At 51.5% G+C, this 15,000-nt stretch overlaps 4 protein-coding genes across 4 annotated transcripts; 1 reads left to right on the top strand and 3 right to left on the bottom strand.

Moving 5' to 3' along the window:
- Positions 1-280: 280 nt before the first annotated feature.
- Positions 281-2,376, bottom strand: adB (adenylosuccinate synthase ADE12). The gene is made up of 5 exons (XM_026767166.1): positions 1,995-2,376; positions 1,818-1,886; positions 1,314-1,765; positions 495-1,237; positions 281-383 (listed from the first exon to the last, which is right to left on the bottom strand). The coding sequence occupies exons 1-4, from the start codon at positions 2,035-2,037 to the stop codon at positions 527-529; spliced, it is 1,275 nt and encodes a 424-aa protein (XP_026623679.1). The 5' UTR covers positions 2,038-2,376; the 3' UTR covers positions 281-383; positions 495-526.
- Positions 2,377-3,799: 1,423 nt separating this feature from the next.
- On the top strand, positions 3,800-4,953 carry BDQ94DRAFT_161145 (elongation of very long chain fatty acids protein; the record flags this gene model as incomplete). The annotated part of the gene is made up of 2 exons (XM_026769330.1): positions 3,800-4,516; positions 4,615-4,953. The coding sequence occupies 2 exons, from the start codon at positions 3,800-3,802 to the stop codon at positions 4,951-4,953; spliced, it is 1,056 nt and encodes a 351-aa protein (XP_026623678.1).
- A 352-nt stretch (positions 4,954-5,305) lies between these two features.
- BDQ94DRAFT_180980 (DnaJ domain protein) lies at positions 5,306-8,612 on the bottom strand. Its single transcript, XM_026773786.1, has 3 exons — positions 7,107-8,612; positions 6,900-6,981; positions 5,306-6,844 (listed from the first exon to the last, which is right to left on the bottom strand). Exons 1-3 carry the CDS (start codon positions 8,299-8,301, stop codon positions 5,485-5,487), a joined length of 2,637 nt encoding a protein of 878 aa, XP_026623677.1. The 5' UTR covers positions 8,302-8,612; the 3' UTR covers positions 5,306-5,484.
- A 1,146-nt stretch (positions 8,613-9,758) lies between these two features.
- Positions 9,759-13,457, bottom strand: BDQ94DRAFT_180976 (transcription factor domain-containing protein). Its single transcript, XM_026773785.1, has 3 exons — positions 11,086-13,457; positions 10,980-11,032; positions 9,759-10,926 (listed from the first exon to the last, which is right to left on the bottom strand). The coding sequence occupies exons 1-3, from the start codon at positions 13,322-13,324 to the stop codon at positions 9,985-9,987; spliced, it is 3,234 nt and encodes a 1,077-aa protein (XP_026623676.1). The 5' UTR covers positions 13,325-13,457; the 3' UTR covers positions 9,759-9,984.
- Between the last annotated feature and the right edge of the window lie 1,543 nt (positions 13,458-15,000).

Genomic DNA, 15,000 nt, shown 5'->3' with positions numbered 1-15,000 from the left:
AAAATGGCCGATGTGCCGGCAAAAGGTATCTATTATCGTTTCATTTTACTATCATTGCGATGGTGCTAAGAGGTGCATATGGGTTTATAATTAGACTAGTATTTCAGAGGAGGTAGGACTTGCTTCATTCAATTGGTTTAATCGCCAAGTATTGCGGTGCTGGGTTTGGATAGGAGACCTCATGTGGTTTATGCCTTAGGCATTACTCCCGTACCCGATTGCCGACAGTTATACGCAAGGAGAGAAGATTGACAGACATTCGGTCTGCTAAGACTGTGGTACCTGCATCATGGAATACAACTACTATGCTAATAGCAGCTACACATTATTGAAGTTAACAAGTGAATTCCGAACTGTACTCTATATCCAACCATCGTCTACCTCTAACGAGCCAGTTATCACATCATCCATATACACAATGCATACGAAGCCATCCCGATTGCACCGGGTCTTTGGATATTATAAACAAACACAATGAAGAAGAAAAAACAAACCTTTTGTCATGAACTGTATCTAGCAACCACTTTTACTCGCGGCAGATCATGTGGTCACGAGCAGGACCAGTACCGATCCACTTGACCGGAACACCACCCAACCCGCGCTCAATGTACTCAATATACGCGCGAGCATTGGCAGGCAGGTCCTCGTACTTCTTGACACCCATGGTGTTACTCTTCCAGCCGGGGAGGGTAACATACTCGACCTGGACCTTCTCCAGGACTTCCGGATCGGCCGGCATCGTGTTCTCCGTGCGGGTGCCGTCGGGCAGAATGTAAGCGACACCGACCTTGATCTCGTCAAAGTCATCGAGCACGTCCAGCTTGGTCAGGTTAAGGGCCGTGTAGTGGTTGATAGCCTGGGAGTAGCGGCACAGGACCATGTCGAACCAACCGCAACGACGTCTGCGGCCAGTGGTGACACCGAACTCCTTACCCACGCCCTGCAGCTTGTCACCAGCCTCGTTCAGCTGCTCACTGGGGAAAGGACCCGAGCCGACACGGGTGGTGTAGGCCTTAACGACACCGATGATGGAGCTGATGCTGGTGGGGTTGAGGGAGAGGGCCTGGACGGCACCGCCCAAACCGGTGGACGAGGAGGTCACGAAGGGGTAAGTGCCGTGGTCCAGGTCCAGCATGAGAGCGTTGGCGCCCTCGACGAGGGTGTTGGGGGCGTCCTTGTACTTCTGAAGGAAGGCCAATTGGTCGACGATGTAAGGGCCCAAGCGTTTACGGTATTCCTGGTTTTGTTAGATGCTCCTGGAAAGGTGCTTCCGAGACCAACAATACATGGCGAGGAGGGAGAGGTCATCCTACCTTGAAACGAGCAAGTTCCTCCTCAACGTTGTACTCCAGCTCGCCGAATCTAGCCCGGTAACCGGCGTCCAAAGAGCGCAGCTTACGCTCGAAGAGAGCCTCATCGAGAATCTCACCAACACGGACACCGCGACGGGCGGCCTTGTCACTGTAGCAGGGACCGATACCCTTGCCGGTAGTACCGACCTTGCGACCGCCCAGCTTGGCCTCTTCCAGGCCATCCACGACGGAGTGAAGGTCGAAGCAAACGTGAGCACGGTCGGAGATGAAGATGCGCTTTCCAGCGCCCTCCAGACCCTTGTCCTCCAGAGAAGCCAACTCCTTGAAGAAACTAGGGACGTGCACCACGGTACCGGCGCCAATCAGGTTGACACAGGAAGGGGAGACGAGACCGGAGGGAAGGATGTGGAAGTCGTAGGTCTTGTCACCATGAACAATGGTGTGACCGGCATCTATCCATTCCATTAACCATGGTTCTCCAGAGGGAAAATAGACGAGACTCACTGTGGCCGCCAGCGGCACGGCAGCAAAGCGTAGCCTGCTGCGCAAGCATATCGGTGATCTTCCCCTTTCCTGTATTCGTACGTGATCAGCCATGTTCCAATTCAGTTCACTCCCATCAGTCGATTTATCGACGTGAATCGACCTGTGAACTGCCAGGTAAATCAGATGACAACCCACCTTCATCACCCCACTGACTACCCAAAACAATTGTGACACCCATGATTCTGGAAATTGATTGTAAAGCCACAAAATATATCTCAATTAAGCAGCTCAATTGCAAAGACACCCAGTGATAGATCTCTTCGTTGTGTTCGTGCGACGCAAGAAGACAAAAATAGTTAGTCAAGATCGAACGGCAACGCGGGGCACTGAATGCGGGATGGAATGAGTCACTGATCTCAGAAGAGCAGCAGCAACAGTCTCTAAAGAAAAGAAGTAAGAGAGGATAGGATAGAAGTAAAGATCAATTAAAGCACACTGAGACAAATCTTGTAGAATAATCTGCAGTGACTGGAGCAGCAACGTAGGTTCCGTAGAAAAACCTCGCGACCGTCAAAATCCAAAAGCCGAAAAAAGAACCAGCGGAGGGGAACTGGCTGCGGAGGCAAAGAATGATATATGGGCGGGCGGGCAGTCAGTCTAGCGGCAGGGCCACACACTGGCGGGGGTGGCCGAACGGGACGAATTCGGTGAGACAAGAGAGGCAGAGCCACAGTTTTACTATACAGAGTAACTAAACGATAGCATGAGTGATTCCTGCTACTAATCCAATGCTTTTTTACTTACTTACCATACCGTTACCCTCAAATCCGGTTGTTGGGCGGGCCTTTCGGTGTTTCCCGCTTCCTCCCCATGACTCCTTCTTAGGGTCTCCGTATTGCCGGTACCGGTGGTCGTCCCCCGCGGCGGGGTCGGTCGGATGCGGTATTGGACGGCACAATACATCATTGCCTATTGTAGATTAGTGCACTGACAACCACTAAGCTAGGCAATATGAAGGCATTTCAAGTCAGATGATCTCGGCAGAGGTAAGTTTTTTCTTCCTAATATGGCTAGAGACCTTTTGCTCCAGAGGCACTAACGAGGGTGCCACTTGGGCAGAGGCCCAGATACGATCTATGTATTAGCAACTGAGATTGATTTTCTAATCAAGTACATTGATTGAATGATAAACTGACCAAAGATGGCATACGGATGGGTGATGCAAAGGTACAATGCAAGGATTGTTGGAACCGTATGTGTTCAGAGGAAACTTTGCTTGTACGCTACATTGGCGCATATAGATTATATCCAAATGCTGAGAAGCTAATAGTCTTGACTTTATATAAGTCCTTTTCGAATCACGCTCAATGGTTTTTTGAATGTGTCAAGCCCACTACAATGTGGCAAGCTGACAATGGGCGTGACGAAGAACTCCATCCCGGAATATAAGATATAGGAGAAATACCTAGCATATGCAGGTCCCAGCACTAAGGCAAGCTACTCTAAGGCTTTCACAGGCATTTTGCTGGGACCTGAGATGCGTAGATCATAGCGATCCCACGAAACACAGAGCTGACAGTTGAGTAATAAGGATGCAAGGGGTTACACGATCATGAGGTTGGCCGGAGATGTACAAAGTATAGTAGCACCTGAGGAACGCTACATTGCTATGTCAGCGCTGTTGATTCCCACAAGAGCAAAAGAGAAGGACATATACTGCGGGGTGATTAACAAGAAGGGGGGGAAATAAGAAAATAAAGCCAAATTGTGAATAAAGCAACAAGACATCTAAAATCATAGCTGCTGCTGATTACCCGTACACCATGCCGTGATGAGTCTAAGTGCGAACAGCTAGCATTTCTACGAAGAACCAACACGAAAAAGAATGTTCCGTCTTTTCCTTGCCTGCTAAACCATATTAAAGAAGGAACCATGGCCCATATGATCCAACCAAAAGAAGAAGGTAGCAGCCTTCCCTCGCGTCTCCTCACAGATCCAGAATGAACGACTGTCTATCTCTTCACTTCACTCTACCACCTGCACGTCTCATCCAATTCCCATCCATCCACCACACCTCGATCATCCGTCCATCAGATGCAGACAGGTCATGGACTAGGCCATTCAACATATCTGCCGAGGTGTACGACTATCCTCTGCATATCGCATTCCCAATCCTCTTTGCCAGCTCTTATGTCCTAATCATCGCTTACCTCAGCTCCATCAATCGCAGAAGATGCCACAAGCCATGGAGATTGACCCAGACCCGCTCCTTTCAATACCTGGTGCTGTTCCACAACATCAGCCTTGCAGTATTCTCCGCATGGGTGTTTTGCGGATTGCTCTCGACAGTCTACAGAAACCTTCCATCCATAAAGCGAGAAGCATACTCTGTGCACGTAGCCGCGACATTATGTCACATCGAAGGAAGATACATTCTCCATAATAGCGTACTCAACGCAACGCGCATTGTATGGGATACTGGTTATGGTGATGGCTTATGGCAGAGAGGCCTAGGATATTTCTGCTGGGTCATGTACATGTCCAAGTACTACGAGGTGATGGACACGGTCATTTTGATCCTGAAAGGAAAGGAGATCACCTTCTTGCAAACATACCACCATTCCGGAGTCATGATCGGTTCGTGGGCGCTCATGCGTTCGATATCACCTCACTGTCTGGTGGCTGCACTGTTAAATAGCGGTGTTCATGCATTAATGGTTCGTTATATCATCGCCTCGGATTTAACAAACAAGCATTTAGTATAAATCATCTTTCAGATATTGTTGCTAACCAGAGAGGGTCGGTGTTTTTGCAGTACCTATACTACGCTCTCCAGACGCTCAAGATACCAGTCCCAATGCACCTCAAGCGGACATTGACGGCTGTACAGATTGCCCAGTTCAGCATTGGCTATATCCTAGGTCTGTGCTATCTGTTCATTGCGTATGATTCACCGCATGCGCGCATCTCAACTGGCAGGGATGATGTTCTGAACGATGAATTGCGGCATAGTACTGTGGTACCCTGTCTGCATACCCCAGGTCACTTGGCCGTGCTACTGTTGGGGGGTCTGTATCTTGGGCCTCTGATCTATCTCTTTGTCCGGTTCTTTGTCCGTTCCTATCTGTCTGCAGCCAAGGGGAAGATGGACTGAAAATTAGTTGCATGAAAAGAACGATCGAGATTTGGTGATTTTAATAATGATCTGCTACTACGTATTTGAGTTTATATATATTTCTTTAAGAACAAGAGAAAGGAGAAAAAGGATTTTCTCGATGCGTTAGCATTTAGAATTTAGGACGTAGATTTATGTTCCAATCTCTATAGAGGGGAAGGATACTGCGGCGAGGCGCATAGTACTATAGCAGCCTGAAGCGTGCCCATCGGTATCGGGGTAGGGTTTGGGGCTTGGGGCTAGGGTCCGTACAGTCACGAACGAACATGATCATGAGGTGACAACTTGGAAACAAATAGACTCTAGTTAATATCAAACGAATTCATGACCATGATAGACTATAATACATATGGTACCGTCTCCCAAATGCCACAGTAGTAAGCAAAATAACCGCAACGCCCATTCCCAATGCAGTTAACAGAAGTAGTAGTAGTAATAATAATACTCGGCCGTCTCTTAAACGCCTCTGTCGAGCTAAGCTCACGCTCACGCTCATGCACCTCTAATCGCCTATACCAACTTCCCCCCATTCAAAATCCATTCGCGCATCTCCCCAAGCTTCAGAATGCACTCGCGGTGCATTTCCCTTGCGACTTCCCAATGCTTCATGACCTTGGCATCTTCATCGAGTCCGCGCAAGTAGGCGCTGAATCCGGCTTTCCCGCTGCCGGCTACCATGCTATCATCACTTTCGTTGCCATCCGCTTTCTTGTTGTCACCGTCGTCGTCGTCCTCCTCCTGGTCCTGAGCGTCGACTTTGAGACGCGCCGAGTCTCCAACAGCGCTGATCCAGTTCGGTGCCATTCCTGTCTCGATGGCTTCTTGGCGGGCGTTGAAGTGGCGGAGGATACGGCGGTTGAAGGAATTCCATTCGCGCATGTATGTGTTCATTTCTGCGGCGTAGCGCTCCCATGCAGCTCGAGGGAGGCCAAGTTGTTGGGATCCTGCGCTGATGGGGACTAGGTCTGGTGCGCTTGGCCGTTTTGGTGGGTTCGGACAGACTAGCTTGCGGGCTCGGACATCGCGCATGGTTGTTCTGGGGACGTTGGGGCGGGATTCGAATGGGAGGTTGGCTTGGATGTCTTGTAGGTCGTCGATTCCGCCATTGCTGGTCGGCGTGAATGGCACTGTGCTGGTGAGGTTTGAGAAGTCGAATGACTTTGTGTGTTGGACCTTTCCTTTCCGCGAGGTTGGCCGAATCTTCGGAGGGGGCATTTCCTTCGCCGGGTCTTCTTTGGGCTTGTCTTCCTTGACCTCGTCTTCCTTGGTCCTCTCTGGCTCTGCAGCTGGTGCGGTGGTATTTACAGGCGGAACATCGTCAACATCCATAGCTTCTACATCAGCAGCATCGGTCTTGGCTGGCTCCTGAGCGGTTTCTCCATTGATGGTCGATTCGGCTTCCTCGGCTTCAGTAGCCACACTGGCTTGGGTAGCGGGCCGGGGTTTAACTCCAGGCCTAGTTTGCTTCCGGGGACTCTTCTGGCGCTGTGAGGCAGTTGGCTGTGCTTGCTTGGCGTTATCGGTGGTCGGAACGGCCCACGGAATGTTAGCCTTTCGCAGCTCCTCGATCCATGCGTCGGCAGAGAACTTCGCCTGGGCGAAAGGCGTGGGCTGTTGGGAGGTCGCGGACTCTGAGCGCGGCGATTTGAGGTTAGAAGCACCCGCAGAGCCCTCTGCTTGGCCGAAAATGTCCCGGTTCGCACCGCGACCTCGTGCGCGTGAATCTTGCGACTCTTTGTCCGACTGCGCCGCACCGAAGAAGTCTGTGCCTTCCCAGCTCCGGGCAAAGAATGGCTGGCGGAGCTGCTCATGGCTGCTGCTCTTAAAACTCCTGTTCGGGGTATGAGCGTCCGCATTAGAGGCTCCGGAGCTATACACGTAAACCAGTTAACTTATGACCTATTGATGGGTATAGTTCAACATACGCTTTTAGTGGACTCCCGTCTCCAAAGAATGCAGATGTATCGAATACATTCTTAGGTGGACTGGGCTTCTCAGAGTCTAGGCCTTAAGGAAAAGGTCTTCGTTAGCAACTAGATTCTATCCTCATTCACCAACTCGGTTGCCCGGCTACTCTTTTAAAGATTTTAACCGCGGGCGGTAGACTAATCCTTCATGAGGATATCGCTTACCAGGTCCTGTCTTACGACTCTTCTCAGTATGGAAGTCGCTGAACTTCTTATGGGCACGAAGCCGGCTCTTAGGGACTGCCTTGGGCTTGCGCGCCAAGAAGTCATCATCCTCCGAATCACTCGAGCTTGTAGATGTATAATTCCGGTTATCCTTCTTCAACTTTGGACTAGCGCTCCGGTGTCTGCCACTCTCCGGAGGAGTGGGGCTAGGTGGGTTGGTCCTGGGACGGGGTTGAGGACTCGACGTCGAATCGCGCATGCTAGCAGAGCGTCCGAGTCCGGCACTCGAGAAGAATGTTCGCTCCCCGCCCGCGGTGGCATATCTGCTTCTCGCTCGTTCAATATCTGGAGTGCTTGTGTTCTCTGCTCGATGTTGCGCGGCGGCTGCCGATTTCCTAGCCGTCGGTGAGGGAGCCGGAGCGTAAAAGGTGTTTGGCGTTTGCGAGCGCTCAGCCCGGGGAACACTCGTATAAGCAGACGTATTTGCAGCCATGGGCTCATCGCCGCCAGCAGCGCGCGGAGCGAACCCTTGCTTCTTCTTGGCGGACTGCGTCCGAGTCGGCTCGGGACTCGCCGCTTTAGGGGATTTCTTGAAGTACTCGTAGGCAGATTTAGGCCTCGGGGACTGCCCGTTAGGCCTGGGCGGGGTGCCAGCATAACCAGTGCGGGGGTCAAACGAAGACCAACCACCCGGCATAGCATTGCCCTTCATCTCCTGGAACCCCCTATATGCATCGGCACGTGTTTGCCCTTCATCTGGCCTCTTCTCCCATGCCTGTTTCGGGGCCGCTCGCGCGTAGCTAGCATAGCGTTGAGCGCCGGCAGATGGACTATGATGGAAAGACTGGGGGCGGGTCTTCGGAGGCTGAGGTGGTTTCGGAGTATACGGGGATGCATAAGGATTCGTAGGGGCCTTTCGAGCCGTGTTGGCTTTGGGAGGGCCGTAGAGCTTGCCGTAACCGGCGCGCAAGCGATCCGTGTCATATTTCAGTCGTTGCTGGGGGTCACTGAGGATTTCATTGGCCGCCTGGATCGCCTGGAACTTGGAGATGAACTCCAACTCTTTCCCGGGGTTTCTATCCGGATGGTATTTGAGCGCTAGCTTGCGGAACTGTCTCTTGATTTCCTCTGTTTCCGCGCTCGGGGTCAGACCCAGGTCGGCGTAGTAATCCCTTCGCACGTCCGCCTTGACCATTTTGAGGGAGTGACGGGTTCCCGAATCACTTGAAATGAGCGTGTACCACTATCGTCGCGCCAAGGTTCAATCGTGTTGTACACATGACCTATCACGAGGAAGGAACGGCACTGCAGGTCGGACTGGGACAAAGAAAAAAGGAACAAGCGTAGCGAAGAAGAGAAGACCGGCAGAGAAGCAGAATAACATCCAATCGAGCGAAGAGAAGGGAAAAAATCGAGGTGCCCGCAAGGATCGAGCGAACGATCGGAGCCGGAAACCGAAGGGTTGCGGGGAGTACAGCAAGGAGCGATGGTTTCACCGTTTAGCTGGCATTTCCTGGTTGGTTAGCATGGGGATAAGCTCAAGCATCTTTAGCAGACATGGAGAATAAAAATGAAGCAATGGGAAAATCACCTGTAGTACTGACTGCTCTTTTTCCACCGGGAGCGTTGCCGGGTGAGAGTGTTTTGATTCGGAGAGCTCCACTCGAAACCAGCTTATATTTTTCCCCCTCTCAATAGGCTGCGCAAAACCACATGTTCCTCCTGTCACAGGTTCCAAACGATATAGTTGCTCCCACAAAAAAAGGGAAGAAGAAAAGAAAAAGAAGAGGGGCGGAAATAAAAGAGAGACAAGGCAAGACCGGTGAGGAACGAAAGAGCTGGCAGCCGCAGAAAGAAGATCCAGATGGATTGCTTTCTGCCTCTTTCTCAGGTTCGCGTGGCCCAAGCGCCCGCCGATTGGCCGCCAGCTTCGAATGCCAGTTGGTGCTTTCCCCACTGCGATCTGAACCGTCACTCCAGCATCTCCAACGCATCTACATCTCTCGGTTGAAGAAAAAAAAAAAAAAAAAAAACAACCCAGCGACCCGCTATAGGGCCCCTTATCTAGCTAACTTTATATATGTCATACTCGCCACTACAGTACCCAATCTAAAACCCCTCAAGCATCTCCATACAACCTCACCCTACAGCGCCAACAACAGTCACTCAACACCCAAACCCAGAGTGATCCCCGATCGCTTTACTCAACTAGTGAGTAGTAGTTAGTCAGGCTACTTTAGTGCCGCAGCCAACTCAAAGCGAACGGATTACTAGTGACTTAACTGGAGACAAACCAACTAGCTTCTTGCTGCCCAATATGGTTCCATCCACCTTGGCCTCACCTTTGCTTCTCTGCTGGGCACATTTACTTTGAAGGTGTGGATTAGGATTAAATCTTACGAGATAGGTGGGCTACTGCTTGGGCCCTGCTTTTTTTCTCCGCCTGATGAAACAACCCCTGTGGAGTAAAACGTCACTGGGATAAGGTTTAGAGGCATGAGGGATGATATTGTGCAGTGTGCCTTGGGCTCTACTAAATGTCTCATGTATTACTCATTAGGTATTCTTTAATATTGTCAATAATTGTAAACGGTATCTTCACGCGCCCGTTGTGGATGGAAATGGATGAGAATCTTTGGGGGGAAAAAATATGACACTATATGAAGGATATAATATGATATAGCTAAATAATATACCGTAACTAACCATGTACAAACAGACAAAGTTAAGGTTTTCATAAGTCGTCCATCATCCAGTCAATGCCCCTTCTTTCCTTTTTCTTTCCATCACTTCGCCATCAAATAAGGAAATGTATAGACATGAAAGTAGTAAAAGATATACAACAACCATCATCATGTCTGCAACACGGAAATGAAAGCTACTGGGTTTCCCCAGATGGTCCGTTCCCTGCCCCACCGAAAAAGTAACCTTCTAAGATGTCGTAGTTGGCGTTTTCGCTCCAATCATGTTGGAAATCCATCGCCATGCCGAAGCCCAGGTCAATCCCGACACTGTGGCCCACGCCGTGTCCCAATGACGGCATCGCTTGAAATTCGTACTCGCCGTGTCCATCCGACTCGCCGGCCATGTGGCTGCCTTCAGCGGCCGTGGGGTCGAAGTCGAGGAAATCCAGGCTCAACCCAGAAGGCGGGTGTTCGTTCTCCGGGGTATGATAGTGGGTGGCGGGTGGGTTCGCATTGACGCTGTTTGGCGATGCGCTCTGTTGTGGGGAGTTGCCGTAGTAGTATTGCTGGGGCAGTTGGGTCTGTGGAGATACGGTGGTCTCATAGGGGGGATAGTATTCCATTGATGGGGTTCGCGGGGGGTGTGGCCGCATCGCCCGATCAGGAGGGAAGGTGGGGGTGGGAGTAGAGGCTTCGGGAAAGTCTGGTCGGACGGGATAGGGTCCTGGCAGTCTACTAGGTCCACTGTTGGGTCGTTCTGGGACGGCGGTGTTATCATTAAAGAGGTCTCCGAGATTCATGTCGAACCGTGGCATAGGTCGTGATGGCCGCGGTTGACCCTGTCCCTGACCCTGTCGTCGGGCCGGCGCGCGTTGTCGTGGGTCCTGGGAATACCTTCCATATGGTCTGCTCTGGTCTGGATGTGGCGCATTTGCCGGTCGTTGTGTGCTTCGGACTGGCGCCTGGGTCAAGTCTACTTGGGAGCCGAATCCCGTGGTGGACAAGCACATCTGAACCGTCGCTTTGCTCATGCGTTCAAAGGCATCACGGCAGGCTTCTGCAGGCGGGCACTTGTGCATGAGATCGCCAAGTACAGATGTAGCTGCAAGGACGGTGAAGTCCACTTCGTCGAGGGTCTGCATATGGTCAGAATGATTTCTAAATAATAGACGGCTAATAGACCTCGTACCAGACGGCTGCGCACCAAAGGAGAGTGCCAGATCGCATACAAAAAGGAAATGCCTAATAGAAAGTCAGTAACGATCTGTCCATGCCCGAGCCAGCCGTTGACCTACCCGCCATGAAGATGTGGTGCGTAGCTAGATACGTGTAATTAACCAACCGTACCCGGTGCATCTGACGGTATATACGGATCACTTTCTGCCCAGCCTCAGCTACCTTATAGTAGATGTCATCTTCATCTTCTGCCTCATCTACGTTGGAGAACGACGGACTCGACACATCTTCGGCTGGCATCATCTCATCCGCCAATTCAGCCGGTACGGTCAAGCTTTGCTGATAAAGCATAATCACCGCTTGCCAGTAGTTCAACTCAAGGAACTCAACAGGGAACCTGACTCCAGTATCGCGACGCGTGGGCGCACTTTGCTGCCACTCCACAAGCCGCCGGTGGACGTCTCTACGCCAGGAACGGAAGGAATCGAAGCCTTGAAGGAAAGGAGAGGAGATGTCGGGGCGAATATGTCGTCTACCCACTGAAGGGGCTCTCTGTCTAACGAACCGGGCTTGCTGATGCTGGAGCACATCTTGGATCTCGGACTGCAGCAGCCGCAGTTTAAAATAATGATGCGCGGAGTGCTTGTAACTTGGAGCACCCTCAGGAGGAGTCACAATCCCAGACTTGGTGATGTATTTGTCTTCTAGCAGAGACGGGAACTCGGTACTGATGGCTTGGTCGCTAATTCCAAACGGGCGGCCAACACAGCAACTGACTAAACGGTCGAAACTGTAGACGCACCACCACAGCCGACGGCGCAGGTCGCGTACCCATTCCCGACGCCCGAGCTCACGGTGGTCGATTCGCGCTTTAGACTTCTCTGCGTTCTTGCCTGGTGCACGGCTTATGGCTTCCTCCCCGAGCGTGTCAATGTCGGTTCCATCTTCGTAGTGCAAGCCAAGGTCGACTGCCAGCCGCATTGCCACACCAACGATGTACCAGAGACCAGGAGCCACAGGTCGCAGAAGGGCAAAACTAGCGAGAAGAAGCACGGCTTGTAGTTCCTCCAGAGCACCAGACCCGTCCCCCGACGCAGTGTTACCCAGGAAAGACTCCAGATGGATGATCGCGGAGGCATGATACTCTTCCGGCTGGTGCTGATGGCTTGAAAGCCGGGGCCGCTTGGAAGAAGATGAAGGAGAGTGGTCGCGACCATCCTGCTTCTCATCAGAGGATGGCTTGTCCTCGAATATAATCCCAGCACCAATGGCAAATACAATATTGAGAATGTAAAGACTGCGAGGGGAGCGGTTCTTTTCATCTAGCGAATATGTACGATCAAGCATCTCCATGAAGTCAGCCCGATGCAAAATGGGCATTTGTGGATTTGCATGCTCGAAATAGAGATTGGCTAGCTTATCAGCCAAGTCTCGATCTGGGAATGCAGCACATTTCATCATAGACCTGGTCTGTAATCCAAAGAAGGAATCACGCATGCTACTCCCACCTGTCCCCGTAGCACTATGCGGCAGGCGTTCATTCGGGCGCATTGGCCCGCGCTCTGCAACATTCCCTGGCACGGAACTCTTGACGGCGGCAAAAACCACGCGAGCGAAGGAGATACCAGAGGTAGAGCCTAAATATCGGGGATCAGAGGTTCCCTGCACAGACACCATGCCAATATTCGATACCAGATTATGTATGCGCCAATTGTCTTCCTTTTGCGAGTCCTGGTTGTTGTTGTTCTCCGACGTCTGACCAGTGGGATCGCTCTTTTCTCTTCTTAGCACGAGTCCATCCTTTTCCTTTTTCACCCACTTTTCGTTATTATCCGCACCGGCGGCCCCATCACCGGCCGCTGAAACCGAGCCTTCGGAGCCAACTGCCGGGGCCGGCGCAGTATCAATCCCTGTTTCGATTTTCACGGCTTCCTCCTCGTCAAATGCGACTGGGTCTTTGTAGGATATCTGATGGTCTATCAATACCTTCTCCAGATACGCCACACGGGCCTCAAGAAAGTACACATAACTGCGAGGGATTTCGCGTTTCGTTATCGGGTCATATCCGACACATCGGACGCCAGCCTTCTCGCAGGACTGACATCGCGGCAGCCTCTGATCGCATCGGTTCTTCCGTAGACGGCAACGATTACAGGCGGAGACATTTCGGAACGAGGATGAATTGGTGGTAGAGGGGGCGGCGACGGCGGACTGAGTTGCAGGACCGTCAGTGGCTGACTGTCGTTGCTGGTGGGATTGCGCCGACGGCTCTGGCGGGATCGAGGCGGGCTCGGTAGGCGGATGCGGACGTTTCCTCCCTATGGAGGTCGGCGAAGGAGGAGAATCAGGGTTCAGCATGACGAGAAGGGTACGCGGCAGAGTCGAGCAGACATGCGACCATGTCTCGGGGGGGAGAATTTGGATTCGGACAAGCGAGATGCGGAGATGGTGTACCGGAGACCCAGAACCGAATCAGCATTCATGATAAGACAACCCCCCCATGCGCTATGTTCTGCTTCTGCGTCTTTTGTTCTTCGAGGACTGGGGTATCCGCTTCGATATCCGGGGACAGCGATTCGACGGAAGGCTGACTCGCCAGTGCTGTCCCGATGCTCGGACTTTTCGTTAGTGCCGCGATCCGACAGGACAGAAAGGCGATATTATCTGGACGGGAGGGCACAGTCGCTGCGCATGACGGAGGGGACCGGTCGCAGCAGGAAGACGCGGATAGGCTAGACTGGGGGTGAACTGACGGGCTGGATTATGGACGACTGATGAGTGAGAAAGAGAAAAAGCAAGCATCAAAAGTCAAGATAGGGCAAAATTTGGTGGAGTTGTTTGAAGGGCACCTTTGGGTCCGGTACCTAAGTAGGAACATTTAGTATCGTGATTAGTGCCGCCAGCCGGCACTAGTATCAGTAGTGAGATGCGTACGTATGTCAGTCATAAAGTGTCGGCATGAATAGCAAAGCAATGACAAGCTAATGCTTGTAAGTGTAGCAATTGAGGATCTGAATGACGACAAGAATTGCACTGGGGGGAACCTGGTCCAGGTTCACCGTTGATATTGCTGAAGAGAGATTCGAGGTCGTCCGAAGCCGAATCGATGACAATACCGATACCACTGAGTCTGCTCCACGTGACACCGCCCACAGACCATGCTGTATGATTGGTTACTGATAAGCTGGGGCCATGGCACGGATGAAATTTGTCATCCGAACCGAGGCCAGTCAGTCAGCAGTAACTAGTTAACTAGCAACAAGTCTACTAAGTAGCTACTAAGTCCACTATGGAGAAGTACTACAGTTCCAAAAGGTACCTCCTCAGTTCCTGTCAATCCAGGTTCTCACAGCTTACGGAACTTGAAGCAATGCAGTAGCGCACAGACGAGACCCAGGCCCATGTCCTAGATAATATTCCTTCTACGCGAGCTCTCCTAATGACCGGTTAAAGCCAATTTGTCGGATGGATGGTGCCTAGGTACCCTTCCCAGCACCAACCCCCTCCCCTCGTTGATCCCATCTGCACCCCCGCACTACCAGAGGACGCGACAGCACTACTTACAGGTGGCATGTCTGCACGGCGTGGCTAGTCAGAGGAGGGGAAGGTTGCATTACTCAGTCAGAGCCTCGAGGAAAACTCAACTAGACTCGACAACCGAGCGGAGGGGCAAGGTACAACAAATAGGACTAGCAAGCAGGTCAATATCGCTGTCGAAGATATGGTCAATATCTACTAATAACAGTTATGAACACTACAAAATACGTTTGAAAGAGCTTTGTGTTATGTCTTAAAATCGACAGGGCTAAGGAGAGATGCTACTGCTCTCTTCCTTGCCCCCAGCAATGAATTCTTCTTCTTCTTTCTCTGCGGATAGAGTGGTTAAATGTAGCAATAATGACAACGAGCCTCCCAGATGCATGAAATCATATGTGTGCCCAATGAATCCCCGCGGTAACCCCAAAATCAAAGACAGAATTGCCGGCCCTCATGCTTTTGTCACATAATGCTCCCAGTCTATACACTGCGCCATC

Source organism: Aspergillus welwitschiae (genome assembly GCF_003344945.1).
Source record: "Aspergillus welwitschiae strain CBS 139.54b unplaced genomic scaffold BDQ94scaffold_28, whole genome shotgun sequence".
In the NCBI taxonomy this organism is placed as follows: Eukaryota; Fungi; Ascomycota; class Eurotiomycetes; order Eurotiales; family Aspergillaceae; genus Aspergillus; species Aspergillus welwitschiae.
This window is presented reverse-complemented; position numbering and strand designations above follow the sequence as displayed.

Excerpts from the sequence above, each read along its gene's own strand:
- BDQ94DRAFT_180976 (XM_026773785.1), bottom strand. The coding sequence starts at position 13,324 with ATGCTGAACCCTGATTCTCCTCCTTCGCCGACCTCCATAGGGAGGAAA. Across the intron at positions 11,033-11,085 it reads GCACCACATCTTCATGGCGG|GCATTTCCTTTTTGTATGCG; the intron begins GTAGGTCAACGG and ends ACTTTCTATTAG. Across the intron at positions 10,927-10,979 it reads CTTTGGTGCGCAGCCGTCTG|ACCCTCGACGAAGTGGACTT; the intron begins GTACGAGGTCTA and ends GACCATATGCAG.
- BDQ94DRAFT_180980 (XM_026773786.1), bottom strand. The coding sequence starts at position 8,301 with ATGGTCAAGGCGGACGTGCGAAGGGATTACTACGCCGACCTGGGTCTG. Across the intron at positions 6,982-7,106 it reads GAGTCGTAAGACAGGACCTG|GCCTAGACTCTGAGAAGCCC; the intron begins GTAAGCGATATC and ends CTTTTCCTTAAG. Across the intron at positions 6,845-6,899 it reads GACGGGAGTCCACTAAAAGC|CTCCGGAGCCTCTAATGCGG; the intron begins GTATGTTGAACT and ends TTACGTGTATAG.
- adB (XM_026767166.1), bottom strand. The coding sequence starts at position 2,037 with ATGGGTGTCACAATTGTTTTGGGTAGTCAGTGGGGTGATGAAG. Across the intron at positions 1,887-1,994 it reads TAGTCAGTGGGGTGATGAAG|GAAAGGGGAAGATCACCGAT; the intron begins GTGGGTTGTCAT and ends GTACGAATACAG. Across the intron at positions 1,238-1,313 it reads AGGAACTTGCTCGTTTCAAG|GAATACCGTAAACGCTTGGG; the intron begins GTAGGATGACCT and ends TAACAAAACCAG.